General features: G+C 36.5%; 1 protein-coding gene across 3 annotated transcripts; it reads right to left on the bottom strand.

The window, feature by feature from the left end:
• Positions 1-1498: 1498 nt before the first annotated feature.
• Positions 1499-7811, bottom strand: si:ch211-212k18.13 (ubiquitin carboxyl-terminal hydrolase 47). 3 transcript variants are annotated; one of them, XM_062449552.1, is made up of 13 exons: positions 7580-7808; positions 7385-7424; positions 7064-7095; positions 5691-6395; positions 5464-5560; positions 5251-5360; positions 4598-4668; positions 4375-4500; positions 4083-4178; positions 3873-4001; positions 3636-3767; positions 3397-3428; positions 1499-2217 (listed from the first exon to the last, which is right to left on the bottom strand). In XM_062449552.1, exons 4-13 carry the CDS (start codon positions 6256-6258, stop codon positions 1926-1928), a joined length of 1653 nt encoding a protein of 550 aa, XP_062305536.1. In that variant the 5' UTR covers positions 6259-6395; positions 7064-7095; positions 7385-7424; positions 7580-7808; the 3' UTR covers positions 1499-1925. The 3 variants fall into 3 exon arrangements, with proteins under 3 accessions (XP_062305536.1, XP_062305534.1, XP_062305537.1); XM_062449550.1 differs by lacking the exon at positions 7385-7424; XM_062449553.1 differs by lacking the exons at positions 3873-4001; positions 7385-7424 and having other exon boundaries at positions 7580-7811.
• Between the last annotated feature and the right edge of the window lie 10325 nt (positions 7812-18136).

The following is an 18136-nucleotide window of genomic DNA, read 5'->3' as shown; positions in this document are numbered from 1 at the left end:
ATTCTTGGTTCCTGACAGCAACAGAAGCTATTAACACTATTGACAGCAGCACAGCCCTTTACCACATCATACCTTCAACTTTGCCATTACCACATAATAGCTTTATTACAGTTGAACTATGTTGACAACAGCAACTAACAAGAGCTTTACGATTGCCAGCCAGTCACATACATTAAATCTCATTTCTCCCTCACCTTCATGATAAACAGTTGCTGCTTTTTCTTTACACCTGTATATTTTACACATTTACGTTCTCTTACTGCTAAGATATATAACAGGAGGTAATTTTATCATATAAACTGGGATACTAAGATCATGAAGGTAAAACAGAAACACAAATGCTTTACTAGTGCCAACCAGTCACATACATCAAATCTCATTTCTCTTTCACCTTCATAAACTTCAGTTGCTGTTGTTCAGGATCAAGACCATTTCAACATAGTTTTAGTCTCAAAGCGCTTTCTCTTTACTGCTGAGATATATAATAGGATATGCAAACATTCACCTCAAGCTGAATAACAAACAGTGCTTTCTACAAGTCTATGATAAATGGGGCCATTACGACAAGAGTTTGTCTCAAACAGGCAATACTTTCTCCTTACATCTGTGTGTTTTACAATAACTGATGATACAACATGTTGTCTTTAAACCCTGTCCCATCATAGACAAACCCACGTCTTTTCTGTAGCATCTTCTTTCTCTCTGCCTTAATGTTTTAAGATTTACCACTAATGTAACTTATTTGTGTTAACACGAACACCAGTTCATTGACCCAGGATCTGAGCATAATTCCAGAACATGTTATCTACCATAGTTGATTATCTATGATTTGGCAGATGATGACTCTACTCTGTTTTCAAGGAATCAGAATTTGGAATCATGTAAAAATAAAAAATTTGTATTTACAAATCCTGTCATGATCTACCAAATCATATGTTATGCGGCCCCAAAACAGATATTCTTAATATTTATATTCAGGACTCCTGTATTTTGATGCCACATAGTTCAATAGTAAAGATAATCTAACATGTTTACATTTAAATGTACATTTATTCATTCATGCATGCATGTCCCTCTGTGTTTATCAAAGCAAGACCACTTGATGCAATGGCCACAGTTAGTGATGTCACATTCTTGGATAGCATCTCCACACTTTACTCATATTGAATAACATTTATGAAGAAAAAACAAGCTGATTCTTACAACATTGTCACTGTGGTAGTATCTTAGCTGGAATCACAACTTAAACAGTACCATCTGCAAACTGAATTGTTCAGATTCCCGGATGTGCCAAATGACGTTGTGTCCTTGGGCAAGGCACTTCACCCTACTTGCCTCGGGGGAATGTCCCTGTACTTACTGTAAGTCGTTATGGAGAAGAGCGTCTGCTAAAAGACTAAATGTAAATATATATATATTAATATTGAGAATATAGGTTTCACCTTTTCAAAAGCAAGCACACCCAATAACAAAAAACTAGACACAAAGTAGAGTTTTTAATTTCACCATTGATGTATTTATTGAATTGAACAATTCTTAACTCAACACAAAAAAAGTATCAAATTGTATTAAAAGATTCTGTCTTTATTTATTTTGATACAAATCTTATTAAGTTAGTCTAAAACGCACCAGCTTACATGGCATTAAATGAGATTAAGACATTAAATCAACAATAAACTGTGTAACTATGTGTGTAACTATGAAAAGGGTTGTGTTAGATTAATTTGAGCAGAGTTGCAATTAATTATTTAAGTGAAAATAATTTAGGCAAGTTCTCTCATAAGTGATTCTCAAATATTAAGTGGATTTACAACAAAATATATATATTTTTTTTTACCTGATCATGTTTAAATGCAGGTCTAAAAAGTATAGTAATTATTAGCAGGCAGATCTCTGAAGGTCGTGTCTGACCCTTTAAATGTTAGCTACACCGAAGTCCCAAGTTTTTTTTTTGGTGCTTCAACATTCAGCCTTTGTTGACCAGGGCTGTTGATGGGGGGTGGTTGGGTTGTAATTGCTTTTTCTACCTGTCCTTTATTCCCTGTGTGTACGGTATCATGCTGACTACTACTGTGGCAATCTTTCTTCCCTCCTGATCCCTTCTCCTCTCTTTTTGATGCTGCTGTTGTAGTATGACTGTATTCTTGCATTTGTGAAGTCGATGTTCCCAAGCCTTCACCACACTTCTTGTACATGAGAAGGTAGGCTTGGTTGGATCTACATTAAGAGCCATATGAATGATTTAATATGCATATATTTACATTTGGCACAGGTAAAAAGTATAGTTACAAAGCAATGATTGGTAATGTAATAACCTGATCTTCATCAGTTATTTTGATTTTCATCACTCGTTTGTATTTTTCTTAAATTTGAAATATGTGTTAGTTTTTTGGAAATGTCACTTGATGTTTCAGATGTACAGTTATATAGACAGAGACACGTTGTTGGAGGTTGGCAAGGTTGACAGCGCGGCTGCCTGGTGTTGGAGCATCGGTGACCTATATTTTTTCGGTGGCATCTTTTGGTGGACCGGAGTTGGCGAGACCGGACTGTCGACGCCAACTGGAGCGGGTTTGTGTTGATAATTCTGTGAGACGTGGATTGACTATACTTTGCACATGTCCACAAACATACATATTAGTATTTTTTTACTAAATAATTTACAATGTGATCCACAGAATAAAAAACATTAACATGTAAAAAAAAAAAAAAAATATATATATATATATATAGGTCACCGATGCTCCAACACCAGGCAGCCACGCCGTCAACCTAGCCAACCACCAACAACGTGTCTCTGTCTCCTTGACAACCAAACAAGTCCTTCACTCGCCCTTCTCTTCCGGGTCATTATCTGAACTGAACAATATATATATATATATAACCAGAGCTTGTTTAGACATTCTCTGATATAACTGTACATCTTAAACATCAAGTGACATTTCCAAAAAAGAAAAATACAAACAAGTGATGAAAATCAAAATAACTGATGAAGATCAGGTTATTACAGTAAAATAGATTACAAAATTACTGCAAAGCACAAAGGGATTATTCAAAGGTCTTAGTTTGTTTTACATTATATTGGTAAACAATTTAGGTTGCCATTTTTCATGGAACTGAACATATTGATCAAAATGAGATTGATTTAAGACTCAAACTGTCCAATTGCTACTAATACAGTATATAGCTAGTTCTGAACAGCTTTATTATCATCCCTTCATCTGAAATGAGAACCACAGCCTTCTAAAGTTTAAATACAATATATGTGCTTTACATAAAGCTTTAGTAAATAGTATTCATGATTAAGTCATTGTATCATTAAATGTAACATAGTATGTCAGAACAGTATGTTTTAAGTGTGTAGAGAAATATAGTAGGATTTCTACATTAGCTTACTTTTGAAAGGCAGAGTCTTCAAAAACTCTCAGCTGAAAGACAGAAACAACAATGTATTAAACTTAACTAAATAATTATCACAAGTAACTAATTAGGCATTTGTTGTTGTTGCGCTTGTTTTCAGTGGGAATGTAACAGTTAATGTTTGTTTTGGTATAGCCTTAACTGTACAGACAGCATTTTACACTAAAGAAATTACGTTTTTACAGGAATGGTAGCATGTCACCTACAGCCCTTACCTGTTTAACGTAGTTGTCATCAAACTCATACCATTTCTGGTCCTCGTAGGACTTGATTTGAGCCCTGTAATGTCCGCTAGTTAAACTCCCACTGTGGTCCACAATTGCATACAGTTCATACTGAACATTCCTCTAAGAAAAATAAACAGGTTTATTAATGAACCTCACTGTATACTGTAAATGCCAGTGTGTGGTACCTTGAGTATGTATGTGTTTAGGTGTTATGCATGACATTACATTTGTTTTTAATGTGGGAGGTATCTCTACTTCTCTCCTGATTTTGACATATGACCTCCATCTGTCGTCAAACTCAAACCTCTTTAGTAGCAGAGTCAGAATCATTGGCTCCATCTCCATTTCACAAGTCTTAGTAAAATAAACAGAATATATCTCAATACTAACCACAGTTATACCAAAATATCGATCTCTTCCTTTTAACAAACTTACATTTTGTCCATCTTTTTTGTCTCCACATTTATCACAGTACATCATATTGTCTTTAGTTGTAGGTGACCCTTTGAAAAAATCTTCGAAGCCATCCATCTGAAAATGCAAAGTACCAGCAGAATAATTGTATTATTGTCACACTATACTGGAAAATAATATGCACTTTTTTTCCATTGCTGGAAACAGGGAATAAAGTATGACAGTGAATGTTGTTCTGTTAATACATGAATACATTTTACACATATCCATTGGTAGTCATCCATCAAAGAACTGCTACAATGAAGTTTCCTACCACACTGTATGGTTCGCCTGAGGGCCCTTCCAAGGAGAGGGGCAGTGTCCAAAAGGAGCAAACTTCATCACTTGTTTGATGATTCTTTGAACAGGTGGAGGTGTGTCTCAATGATCCATTGAACACCTTAAAAGCATATAATAAATACATTTGTAATTTTAAGAACTTAAATGTAAATGCAAAACCTCAGGCAAAATCCAATCAAATCTCAATGCTACATCACCTTGGACACATCATCATGGACGTTGTTTAAGATCTTCTCAAAATACTCAGCTGCGTCCCTTTGCATGAACTCTATCAGAAATAAGAATGTTCAGTTTGGTCAGATGCAATTCATCATGAAAAACTGAACTAGCTATACTTTGTAAGCCCTTCAACATGTGGGACTTCTACCTCCATTTGATTATCAGTGAGAATAATGTCTTCATACAATCATAACATTTGAGGATGCAATCTTTAAGCAAAAAAAATAAGCATGTGGAGTGGACAAAACTTATAACTTTACTGTTATTGTCTGCAGGGGACCATTGCACATTCACATCATGAATGTGATGTAAAATTGTACATGTGGTCCTCTGAATGAGATATTTAGGCACTGAAAGGAGATGAGTACTGTAGCTCTCATTTCCCAATCTCTAAGAATATTTTTCCCACCATGTTGAAGTGTAAAATGGCTACATTCCAACGTTTCAAATGTTATCTTTTATTTTGTAACTTTTATTTAAGCAGGAAGAGCTCATTTCAATTAAAAATATTTTTCAAAAGCATCCTGGCCAAGATTGGTAAGTCATTTTAATTATATAAAAGGGATGGCTGCAACACACAGTGTTTTAAGTCAAATTAAAGCACAGCTTAAGTTCTTGTTTGTAGACTCACCCTTTCCTATGTCCAGACAGGGTGTGATTTTACATGTGTCAGTCGTCTCTTTCTTTAAAGTCTTAAATAGGCTCTTAAGATTATTGTCAAATTGTCCAAGGGCATTTAAACTGTTCAGAGAGTATATAATATAAAGATCAGCATAATGATAAATGTTAATACATTTACAGAACAAATAATAGATTTGAGATAAAGGGGTCGGAACACTCAAACCTTAACACAGCCTTCCTGCATTCCTCTGTCATAAATAGGACCTGCAGGACACTGTTCAAATAGCAGGTTGATCCTTGGTTATACAACCCATGATACTCTAAAACCGCAACACAAAGATCATTTAGATTTACAGAGAGAGTATATTATATGCGTTGCAAACAACTTACAATGCAAATACAGTATTCTACCATGTACTTGGTATTCAAGAACCTAATAACCATTTTTACCTTTCTTTACAGGAACATTCAGCCTTTGTTGATCATGGGAATAGAAGAAGTGACTGTCGGAATGTGACGCTGTCATTTGTTCTTCTTCCTGTCCTTTAGTCATTGTGTGTTGAGCAGCATTCTCTCTACTTCTTGATTTGACACTTTGGGATACTCTATTATCATTTGATACTGGGAAATTGTCAGGATGTTTGTGATTAAAAGCATAATTGCTCTCCCGTCCTGATCCCTTCCCTCCTGACTTTGCTGTGTTTTTCTGGGCACCCACATTAGTATGCCCACTACGGCTCGTAGACCCTGTTGAGGAAGACTGTTGCACCCTCTCTGTAGAGGACAGTCCAATATTGCCTTTGGTGGAGGATAGTTTGTAACTTTCGGAGTAGTTAGATTGTACAGTATTGTGCGCTGTTGCGGTTGCTGGTTTTTGATCCTGTTCTTTAATTGTTTGTTGGAGGTTTTCATCTTCTCTGATGGCAACTTCCCGTTGTCCAATGTCAAAATCTTCTCTCGTGCTGCTGTAGTTGGGATGTAGCATAGTGTTCTGATGAGCCACTGTCTGCCTGCTCATGTTTCTTCCCTTCTGATCCCTTCTCCCCTCTTCTCGATCCTGCTCTTGTAGGTTGACTGTATTCTTGCGACTGTGAATGTGCTGTTCTCAAGCCTTCACCACACTTCTTGTACATGAGAAGGTAGGCTTGGTTGGATCTACATTAAGAGCCATATGAATGATTTAATATGCATTTACACTTGGCACAAGTACGAAGTATAGATACAAAGCAATGATTAGTAAAATAGATTACAAAATTACTGCAAAGCACAAAGAGATTATTCAAAGTGTTCAAAGTGTTTTTTTTTTTTTTTTACATTATATTGGTAAGCAATTTAGGTTGGCATTTTGCATGGAACTGAACATATTGATTGAGATGAGATTGATTTAAAACTGAAACTGTCCAATTGCTAATACTACAGTATATATGTAGTTCTGAACAGCTTTATTATCAGCAACAAATGATCTATCTTATTGTCTCTTACATTTAGTCATTTAGCAGACGCTCTTATCCAGAGTGACTTACAGTAAGTACAGGGACATTCTCCCCGAGATAAGTAGGGTGAAGTGCCTTGCCCAAGGACACAACGTCATTTTGCACAGCCCGGGAATCAAACCAACAACCTTTTGATTAATAGCCCGACTCCCTAACCGCCCAGCCATCTGCCTCCCCCTCTTACATGACATCCTCAAGTTTAAGTACAATATGTGCTTTATATAATGCTTTAGTAAATAGTATTTATGATGAAATAATTGTATCATTAAATGTAACATAGTATGTGTTAAGTGAGTAGAGAAATATAGTAGGATTTCTAGATTAGCTTACTTTTGAAAGGCAGAGTCTTCAAAAACTCTCAGCTGAAAGACAGAAACAGATAGATAGACAGATTTGAGATAAAGAGGTCGGAACACTCAAACCTTAACACAGCCTTCCTGCATTCCTCTGTCATAAATAGGACCTGCAGAAAACTGTTTAAACAGCCGGTTGATTCTCGCTTATACAACCCATGATACTCTAAAACAACAAAACACAACGATCATTTAGATATACAGAGAGGGTATAATATAGGCTATGCGTTGCCAACAACCTACAACGCAAATACAATATTCTACCATGTACTTATTTCAATTTTTCCAGTAGACTTACTTTGACCAAGAGACGACATAACTCCAATATCCCGAAAAAACTGTTTATGGTCAGATAGTTTTGTTACAGCAATGTTTTACACATAATGTATCTACATACAGACTTGTATTGATGCGTTTTTAAAAATTGTAGGCTGAGCTTTTTTAACTTAGACGATTGGGTGAACCAATATTGTATGAATTCGCGCTTAATTACCTTCAATATGTTCACCAGCCTTCGGAGTAAATTCTAATGATTATATTATCAGATCAGACAGACTTTCTGATCTGAGATGGTCTGCGAACACGACGAAGACAAATTGAGGGTCCATGAGGAAAATAAAACCCTACTTGCTATCACTTTCGATTTTCAAACGTTCCACTCCAGAGCAACGTCACTAAATCTCGTCCCCCCATGAAGGTAATTGCAAAAAACTGTTTTACATCAAATAGTAACATGACACCCTTTAATAGAAGAAATAGTATTATTAAACAAACGTTAGTCGGTGTTTTACCCTGCCGGACGACTTGCTTCCAGCTGGCAAACTATTAGCAAACGTTACAAATGTTTTTCAAATTATCATGTGGCCTTTTCTTTTACAACGAAAGTCAACACTCAAGTCATGACAATATGAGGTCATGACAATAGGAGGCCTAACCTAATTCAATGTTTGTCAATTAAGTCTTAAATTAAAAGCATGGACCAATTGGATTATTTTAGAATAATCTACCAACAGCATTCACAATTTTCTTTCGATTAACAATTTGCAGATTTAGCACATGGCTGGATCCTTTAACACAGATTTACTGAATATATATTTAGAGTTAAATTGATACATTGTATCTTCAGATATATGAAACTATTCATCTTTATTTACTGTAGGCCTATATGTATTTTAGTAGTTACACTATTTAAAGAACATTAGTGGTAAAAAGTACTAAGAGGCAAAGGCACATATCCCTTATCAATACAATGCAATGTCGAAACCAACAAATAACGGTGATATATAAGCATCTTCAAAATGAGTTGTTACATTGTTCTAGTACCTACTATGTTAAACTACTAAAATATGTCTCTCAATTATAGTTTTTTTTTAGATATGTTGAAAGAATGTTACCTCTTTAAAGTGAGAGGTATCTACATCACAATTTTGACATATGGCATCAATCTCACTCTAACCTCTTCAGTCACAGTCAGAAACACTGTCTCCTTTTCCATTTTAAATGTTTATTCTCTTCCTATTACTTAACATAAACACCAGTTCATTGACCCAGGGTCTGAGGAGAATTCCACAACATGTTATCTACCATCTCTATCTTACTAAATTAGTTTTTGTTTTGCCTTTATCATGCCACCTCACACAGTAAATCTACTTTATGTTTTACTTTCAGGATCTTAGCACATAGACTGCACGAAAGGTAAAACTTGTCATTCAAAATTTGACTTTCCCTATTAGAGATGACATAAAGTCACCTCACATGACTTTCAGTGCCTTTCAGTTGCTGTTCAAGTATCCTGATTTTACCGAAAATTGGGGCCCTGGTAATAATGTGAGGGTAAGGAAAAAGCATACAGTATTTCATACTACAAGCACACTTAGACAGTCAATTTAGGAAAGATTGACTTTCCCCATTAGAGGTGACACGAAATCAGACAGAGATTGTCACATCACACTCTTTTCTGTCACCTCCGTGACCTTCAGTGCCTTTCAGTTGCTGTTGTTCAAGCCTCACATAGTTGCTCAACATAGTTTGAGTCTTTATCAGGACAACATTTTTACACTGTGATGCTAAGTTATACAATAACTGATGTTCCTAACAAATTATCTTTCAGTCATTGTCATAGACCGCCAGGTCATACATTTTATTTCTCTTTCGTTTTCATAGTTCTTATCAGCTGCTGTTGTTCAGTTGACGTTTTTACAGTGTAAAAGCAGCTACACATGGGTAAATGTTTAGTACACTTGAATAGGATTGATCAAAGCATTAACATTTGAATAAGCTTAATAAAACCAGACCTGATCCTGCATCAGCAGTCCTATGCTGAGATACATTGATACGTCAGTGATCCCTTACTCTTCACCTTTCCCACTTGTGAAACCTATGGTCAATAGCCAGGATCAGACTCAAACTGGCAGATTAAAAAGTCCCCCATATGTGTTATTTTACAATAATTATTATTAAATATGTAGAGAGCATGGTATCAATTGATATTTGTAAAGTTACTTGACATCTATAAATTGAGGGTTTAACAGGGACATTGTCAACCTGTCACATTGTTCAGCAGGGGTGTCGATAGACCCTTTTTACTGGGGCACGTGCCGTTCAGTAAGTCTACTTTCTCTAATACCTTCACGTCAGTCTCTGTTGTTCGGGGCGATTTCAACAAAGTTTCAGTCTCAAACAGCCAATACTTTCTCCTTACAACTGTGTGTTTGACAATAACTGATGATGCAAGTGCAACATGTTGTCTTTAAACCCTGTCCCATCATAGACAAACCCATGTCTTTTCTGTAGCATCTTCTTTTTCTTTGCCTTAATGTTTTAAGATTTACCACTAATGTCACTTATTTGTGTTAACACGAACACCAGTTCATTGACCCAGGTTCTGAGCATAATTTCAGAACATGTTATCTACCATAGTTGATTATGATTTGGCAGATGATGACTGTACTCTGTTTCCAAGGAATCAGAATGCTTACAATATTGTTTATTGTATTCAATATTTGTAATGATGCTTGTGACATTTATTAGAGGTAATTTTATCATATAAACTGGGGTACTAAGATCATGAAGGTAAAACAGAAAGTAGATTTACTGTAGTGGTTTGGAATTCCCCAGACATTCTTGGCCCCTGACAGCAACAGAAACTTAACCCTATTGACAGCAGCACAGCCCTTGGGTTATTTGTGTTTACCACACCCTCTTGTGATTTATTGCTTCATTATAGTTGAACTATGCTCACAGAGCCTGTGAACAGCAACTAACAAGAGCTTTACGATTGCCAGCCAGTCACATACATTAAATCTCATGTCTCCTTCACCTTCATGGTGAATAGTTGCTGTGGTTCAGGACAATTTCAACAGTTTCTCAAGATGCTTTTTTTTGCATCTGTATATTTTACACATTTACGTTCTCTTACTGCTGAGATATATAATACGAGATGCTATGTTCACCTCAAGCTAAGAATCAGACAGTGCTTGCTACAAGTCTATAATAAATGGGGTCATAGTGACGAAATACAAAGGCGAGAAAATACTGCATGCATTAAAAATATTTACACAGCAAGCCATATCCTGATTTTACCGAAAATCGGGGCCCTGGTAACGTGGCCCTGGACCTGGCCATGCTAAGTTATACAATAACTGATGTTCCTAACAAATTATCTTTCAGTCATTGTCATAGACCGCCAGGTCATACATTTTATTTCTCTTTCGTTTTCATAGTTCTTATCAGTTGCTGTTGTTCAGTTGACTTTTTTACAGTGTAAAAGCAGCTACACATGGGTAAATGTTTAGTACACTTGAATAGGATTGATCAAAGCATTAACATTTGAATAAGCTTAATAAAACCAGACCTGATCCTGCATCAGCAGTCTTATGCTGAGATACATTGATACGTCAGTGATCCCTTACTCTTCACATTTCCCACTTGTGAAACCTATGGTCAATAGCCAGGATCAGACTCAAACTGGCAGATTAAAAAGTCCCCCATATGTGTTATTTTACAATAATTATTTTTAAATATGTAGAGAGCATGGTATCAATTGATATTTGTAAAGTTACTTGAAATCAATATATTGAGGGTTTAACAGGGACATGGTCAATCTGTCACATGTTCAGTAAGTCTCCTTTTTCTATTATCTCTATTATCACGTCTCTGTTGTTTGGGGCCTTTTCAACTGAGTTTCAGTCTCAAACAGCCAATACTTTCTCCTTACATCTGTGTGTTTTACAATAACTGATGATGCAACATGTTGTCTTTAAACCCTGTCCCATCATAGACAAACCCACATCCTTTCTGTAGCATCTTCTTTTTCTTTGCCTTAATGTTTTAAGATTTACCACTAATATCACTTATTGGATTTATCGTGTTAACATGAACAATAGCTAATTGATCCAGGATCTGAGCATAATTCCAGAACATGTTATCTCCCATCTATATCTTGAGAAATGGTCAGTCTCCTTTCTCTTTTGGGTTTAGGATCCAAAGTTCTCTTTAGTTGCTGTTTTTATAACCCATGTGTGGGTGGTGGTGAGGTCAAAAGCAGAAATACAGCCGTTATCTACAGTCTGTGTTATGCTGTTATCATGTTTTGCCACCTCACACATGTATTTTCTGTTTTACCTTCAATACTTTAGCACCTCAGTTTATCTGATAATATTACCTCTACCAAATGTCACAATGTATTTACAAATAAAACTGGGTTCCATTAACAATATTGTCAGCATTCCGATTCATGAAACGATCATGTCTTCATGAAAGGTAATGGCATATGAGGCCATTCATCAGTTTGACATTTGAATCATGTCCAAATTGTAATAAAAGATTATACAGTGTATTTCCTAATCCTGTCATGGTCTACCAAATCATACTTTATACGCCCCAAAACCAATCTTTTCTTTCTGTCATGAAATGTCTTGAGTCTCAGAAGGGTTTCAAACAAGACAAAGGATGGTCTTGGAGTCGGTCTCCACTAAACACAGAAAACATCCCAGCTTGTATTTATTGTACAGGCCTCCTGACGTTTTTGAATGTGGCTAATTAATAAGCTACATTTAGCTGTACATTGTCGTGGAAATTTTGGAATACAGTTATAATGTGTGTGTTTCATATATGAGGAATGTGTTTTAACGGAAGTCTAAAGTTGATTAACCCTCGTGCTGCCTTCGGGTCACATGACCCAAAGGTTCATAACGAACCATCGTTGTGTTTACCCAATTTTACCCAATACAAAAACAAATAAAAATAATTTTCTTTTAACCTTCGCAATGTGGGGGGTCTGAGACAGCCCAACGGTTAAAAGAAAATGCTTCACTTTGTTTTTGTATGCGGTAAAGTTGTCGCAATACGACGGTGGGTCACAATGACTGATGGGTCAGAATGACCCGAAGATAACACAAGGGTTAAGAGTCAACTCCATTTGGTAGAGATGCCATTTGCAGTTTATGACACCTGGGGAGGAAGAGACAGCTGGTCTGGAGACAATGTGGATTCAATTGTATTGTTAACTGATCAAACTGCTCTGACCCTTCCTGTAAGACTTGTTTGAAGTGGCCCACACAAAGGACAGTTGACCATTTGACTGGTGAACTCCTGTGGTTTTACTATCTACTGGTTTGGGGAGAGAGGCCACATTAAAGAACCGTGGGAACTTGATATGAAGTCAAACTGTCACCAGAGATGTATTGTTTCAAACTGTCACTGAGCAGTGCTGACCAATCAACAGAGTTCAGAGGAATCATTTGATCTAAAGTTTATATAAGGCAGGGTTTTAGGGTTGTTCTGTATCACTCTGGCGAACGACCTGTGGCTAGCACCTCCTTCGTTATGACTGATCACAAAGTACTTTGTTAAATCTTGATTTGTACAAGCAAAATAAATGTATTGTAACCGCCATCTCTTGACTATTCAAATCTACACAGTGCCGCTAGAATTTTTCCATATCAACATTTAGTTATTTAGCAGAAGCCCTTATCCAGAGCGAATTACAGTGTAGGGCTGTATTTGGCAGCCCCTTTGTCACTGGTCACCTAGACACTCGTCTGGGACAGTCATTGATTTGCATGAGTGCTAAAATGACAATCACACCTCAATGACACACCTCTGGAGAGGTGGTCTCAACAGTTGAAGAGGAAGGTGGACCGAGGAAGACTGAAATTATCATTAAAAGTTGTGTTCTTGTAAATATGGTTCGAAACAGCTTTTAATGTCATGTTTGATATGCTTTTGTTTCTTATTATATGTATTACATTCTAGTAATCATTTTAATACTGTAACATGTACATGTACAGGGTTTAGAGTTTGTGCTTGCAGCAGACCAACATGTGTTTAACATATTCCCTAAATATAAATATAATTTATATATAAAATGTATAATTGTATCTAAATATAAAATATTTTGCACAATATATTTGCAAAACTCATTTGTATTATTGTTCGTCGCCCAGAAAAGTGAAAAATACATTTTCAAGTTATCCAATACGCCCTCGATCCTGCGAGACAAGATTATGTAATTTAATTGGCTGAAGTGGCAGTCAGAAACACTTTGTGAATCTTGACTTGCAGAAAGAGAGCTGTCAGTAGTCTGACACGGTAAACTACTAAATACGCCAGGAAATAATAAAGCCTCATATTAGTATTTCGTTTGGTCTCAGCATTGATATTTTTGGCCCTTTTGTGCTTTGTAGATAGGAAAATGTCACCCAAAAAGAAAAGATGTATCAGAAGTGTTTTCACCACCCATAGAGTAAGTAACTAGCAAGGTCGTTAGTTAGCTAACTAGTAGGAAAATTACCCACACAGTGCAAACCTGCTAGCCTTACATCGCCACCCATTCTACAATGGAAACATGTTTTGAAAGTTGTTAGTGTAGTAGAGCATGTAACTTTTGCTTGTATTAAATCTATCCCTAGCGTCTGCAATCTTTCGACCAGTGTGTTAGCAGCAGCTGGTCTTGTTGAAGCCAGAAGGATAAAGCTAACCTACCCACATAATGGGACCGTGCTAGTTTAGCCTAGTACCAGCAGGCTAGCAATTTAAAAGTGATATTATCTGGTAATAAGTAGGCCTATATAATCCCTTGGATAGTAATATGGCTACCCCTGTAATCTCGACCAATGTCAGCAGTCAACTAAGCATGGTTAGTGTCTGTATTAAATTGATGAATTACTGTGCAGGAAAAACAGCACTCTGAAGCTACAGATGTAGAGCAGGTTGGTGATGAATCAGCATCAGGGGTTCAGGTGAGAAGTTGAATTTGTCCATTTTGGTAAAGATTGCATTCAATTGCTATTTTTAAGGGATGTTTAGACAATGTTACCCATGAATGTTGTCATTCACACTTATACTTGTAGGTAGTAAAAAGGTGCTATAAATTGGGATGCCCAAATATAAATCATAATTTCATTGCTCAGAAGTCCAGTACAGATGATGTACTCGACATGGGGGGGGGTTTGGTCTCAAAGCTGAGACAAACCTACGCCCTTGCCTGAATCCCTCTGATCCGATCTCGAACCGACCCATTCTAACACTAGTCAACACTCATGTCATGGGAAGGTTATTTTAGAATTTAATGTTTGTCCATTCTAAAATCGGTCCATTTCATCAATCATGTATTTCTCTTAAAAACAGTGAATTAAATCAAAAGCATGGACGAGTTGGATTATTGTAGAAAAGTCTACTAAAAGCGTTCACAATTTTATTTGGATTAACAATTTAGCACATGGCTCCTTTAACAAAGGTTTACTGAGTACCGACAATATTTAGAGTTTTGTTGATACAATGTATTTTCAGAAATTAAACTATTCATGTTTATTTACTGTATATGTCTTATACAAGTTACACTATCTGAATGTAGCTGAAGAGGTAAAGGCACATTTATATCCATTATCCAATAAAATGCAATAAAAAAATTAAAAAAATGACGGTGATAAATATCCAGCTTCAAAATTGGAACTGTTGGTAACATAATATAAAATATAGCTGAACAGAAATTACACGAAGGATCATAGGAAGCAACAGGTCGGCCTATGTAAGGCACTACTTGCTAGAATAATGTACTTGCTTGCTACAGAGAGGAGCTAGGAGAGCATAGAAGGAATTTTTCTCAAATATAATGCAGTAAAATCATGAAACACAAACTGTGGACTGTATTTAAAATATATATATATATTGTGATTGCGAGAAAATGCCACAGGTGTCATCATAAACAACTTGACAAATGTGCAAATTCAAAATATTTTTCTTTGATTTTGTTTGGTTGCATAATATGTTCTAAGTCTGAAATATACTAAAATAAAAATAAAAGAGAAAATCACAATCAAGAGACAACTCTTTTGTTCCTAGTCCCTTTACAGTATCCTAAGACTCTAATCTCTTTAACTCAATATCATTTTTTCTGTCCTTTATTCGGACATATCTCTTTTTTCCAGAACTTACATATACATTTTTGCCAAATACTTCTGTTGTTTCTATAAAACTTCTCTTTTCTCAGTCTTTTATTTGTCCTTGTGGACCAGATGCAACATCTACATTTTAGCCTCTTTTTAGTATCAACAAATACTTCTGTTGTTTCTATAACTCTCTTCTCTTTTCTCAGTCTTTTATTAGTTTGCTTCTCATCATCTACTTCAGTTGTTTCTAGAACACTCTTCTTTTTTCTCAGTTTTTTTGTCCAATTTGAAAGAAAATGTCGACCCCTTTTGCTCTCTCCTTCTTTTCCTTTGACTTCCTTTTCCATTTCTTTACTCTCACTCTCATTTTCTTCTTTGACCCCCTCTCTTATATCCCTAGTAATCTCAACTTGTACTTTTTTATCTTCATCCTTACTCTTGACTGTGGGCTTGTGGTCCTCCACCCCTTTTCCTTGAGAGTCCTCTTTCTCTTCCTGATTCCCCTTTTCTTTTTCCGAGTGTACACTGTCAACCGTTTCATCAATGTCTTGCTTTCTTTTTTCTGCACTGAGATCACCCCTTTCGCTCTCTCCTTCTTTTTCTGTTGTTTCTATAACTCTCTTCTCTTTTCGCAGTCTTTTATTAGTTTGCTTCTCATCATCTACTTCAGTTGTTTCTAGAACACTCTTCTTTTTTCTCAGTTTTTTTGTCCAATTTGAAAGAAAATGTCGACCCCTTTTGCTCTCTCCTTCTTTTCCTTTGACTTCCTTTTCCATTTCTTTACTCTCACTCTCATTTTCTTCTTTGACCCCCTCTCTTATATCCCTAGTAATCTCAACTTGTACTTTTTTATCTTCATCCTTACTCTTGACTGTGGGCTTGTGGTCCTCCACCCCTTTTCCTTGAGAGTCCTCTTTCTCTTCCTGATTCCCCTTTTCTTTTTCCGAGTGTACACTGTCAACCGTTTCATCAATGTCTTGCTTTCTTTTTTCTGCACTGAGATCACCCCTTTTGCTCTCTCCTTCTTTTCCTTTGACTTCCTTTTCCATTTCTTTACTCTCGCTTTCATTTTCTTCTTTGACCCCCTCTCTTATATCACTAGTAATCTCACCTTGTTGTTTTTTATGTTCATCCTTACTCTTGACTGTGGGCTTGTGGTCCTCCACCCCTTTTCCTTGAGAGTCCTCTTTCTCTTCCCGATTCCCCTTTTCTTTTTCCGAGTGTACACTGTCAACCGTTTCATCAATGTCTTGCTTTCTTTTTTCTGCACTGAGATCACCCCTTTCGCTCTCTCCTTTTTCTGTTGTTTCTATAACTCTCTTCTCTTTTCTCAGTCTTTTATTAGTTTGCTTCTCATCATCTACTTCAGTTGTTTCTAGAACACTCTTCTTTTTTCTCAGTTTTTTTGGCCAAATTGAAAATAAATGTCGACCCCTTTTGCTCTCTCCTTCTTTTCCTTTGACTTCCTTTTCCATTTCTTTACTCTCACTCTCATTATCTTCTTTGACCCCCTCTCTTATATCCCTAGTAATCTCAACTTGTACTTTTTTATCTTCATCCTTACTCTTGACTGTGGGCTTGTGGTCCTCCACCCCTTTTCCTTGAGAGTCCTCTTTCTCTTCCCGATTCCCCTTTTCTTTTTCCGAGTGTACACTGTCAACCGTTTCATCAATGTCTTGCTTTCTTTTTTCTGCACTGAGATCACCCCTTTCGCTCTCTCCTTTTTCTGTTGTTTCTATAACTCTCTTCTCTTTTCTCAGTCTTTTATTAGTTTGCTTCTCATCATCTACTTCAGTTGTTTCTAGAACACTCTTCTTTTTTCTCAGTTTTTTTGGCCAAATTGAAAATAAATGTCGACCCCTTTTGCTCTCTCCTTCTTTTCCTTTGACTTCCTTTTCCATTTCTTTACTCTCACTCTCATTATCTTCTTTGACCCCCTCTCTTATATCCCTAGTAATCTCAACTTGTACTTTTTTATCTTCATCCTTACTCTTGACTGTGGGCTTGTGGTCCTCCACCCCTTTTCCTTGAGAGTCCTCTTTCTCTTCCCGATTCCCCTTTTCTTTTTCCGAGTGTACACTGTCAACCGTTTCATCAATGTCTTGCTTTCTTTTTTCTGCACTGAGATCACCCCTTTCGCTCTCTCCTTTTTCTGTTGTTTCTATAACTCTCTTCTCTTTTCTCAGTCTTTTATTAGTTTGCTTCTCATCATCTACTTCAGTTGTTTCTAGAACACTCTTCTTTTTTCTCAGTTTTTTTGGCCAAATTGAAAGAAAATGTCGACCCCTTTTGCTCTCTCCTTCTTTTCCTTTGACTTCCTTTTCCATTTCTTTACTCTCACTCTCATTATCTTCTTTGACCCCCTCTCTTATATCCCTAGTAATCTCAACTTGTACTTTTTTATCTTCATCCTTACTCTTGACTGTGGGCTTGTGGTCCTCCACCCCTTTTCCTTGAGAGTCCTCTTTCTCTTCCCGATTCCCCTTTTCTTTTTCCGAGTGTACACTGTCAACCGTTTCATCAATGTCTTGCTTTCTTTTTTCTGCACTGAGATCACCCCTTTCGCTCTCTCCTTTTTCTGTTGTTTCTATAACTCTCTTCTCTTTTCTCAGTCTTTTATTAGTTTGCTTCTCATCATCTACTTCAGTTGTTTCTAGAAC

Source organism: Osmerus eperlanus, chromosome 23, assembly GCF_963692335.1.
Source record: "Osmerus eperlanus chromosome 23, fOsmEpe2.1, whole genome shotgun sequence".
Taxonomy (NCBI): domain Eukaryota; kingdom Metazoa; phylum Chordata; class Actinopteri; order Osmeriformes; family Osmeridae; genus Osmerus; species Osmerus eperlanus.
Note: the sequence above shows the minus strand (reverse complement) of the source record. Positions and strands in the feature narration are given on the sequence as shown.

What these genes read in the sequence shown, in the direction of transcription:
- si:ch211-212k18.13 (XM_062449552.1), bottom strand. Translation starts at nt 6,258, where the DNA reads ATGAGCAGGCAGACAGTGGCTCATCAGAACACTATGCTACATCCCAAC. An exon ending in CAGGCGAACCATACAGTGTG is followed by an intron (nt 4,179 to 4,374) that starts GTAGGAAACTTC and finishes TTGCATTTTCAG; the next exon opens with ATGGATGGCTTCGAAGATTT. An exon ending in GAAGACTCTGCCTTTCAAAA is followed by an intron (nt 2,218 to 3,396) that starts GTAAGCTAATGT and finishes CTCTTAATGTAG; the next exon opens with ATCCAACCAAGCCTACCTTC.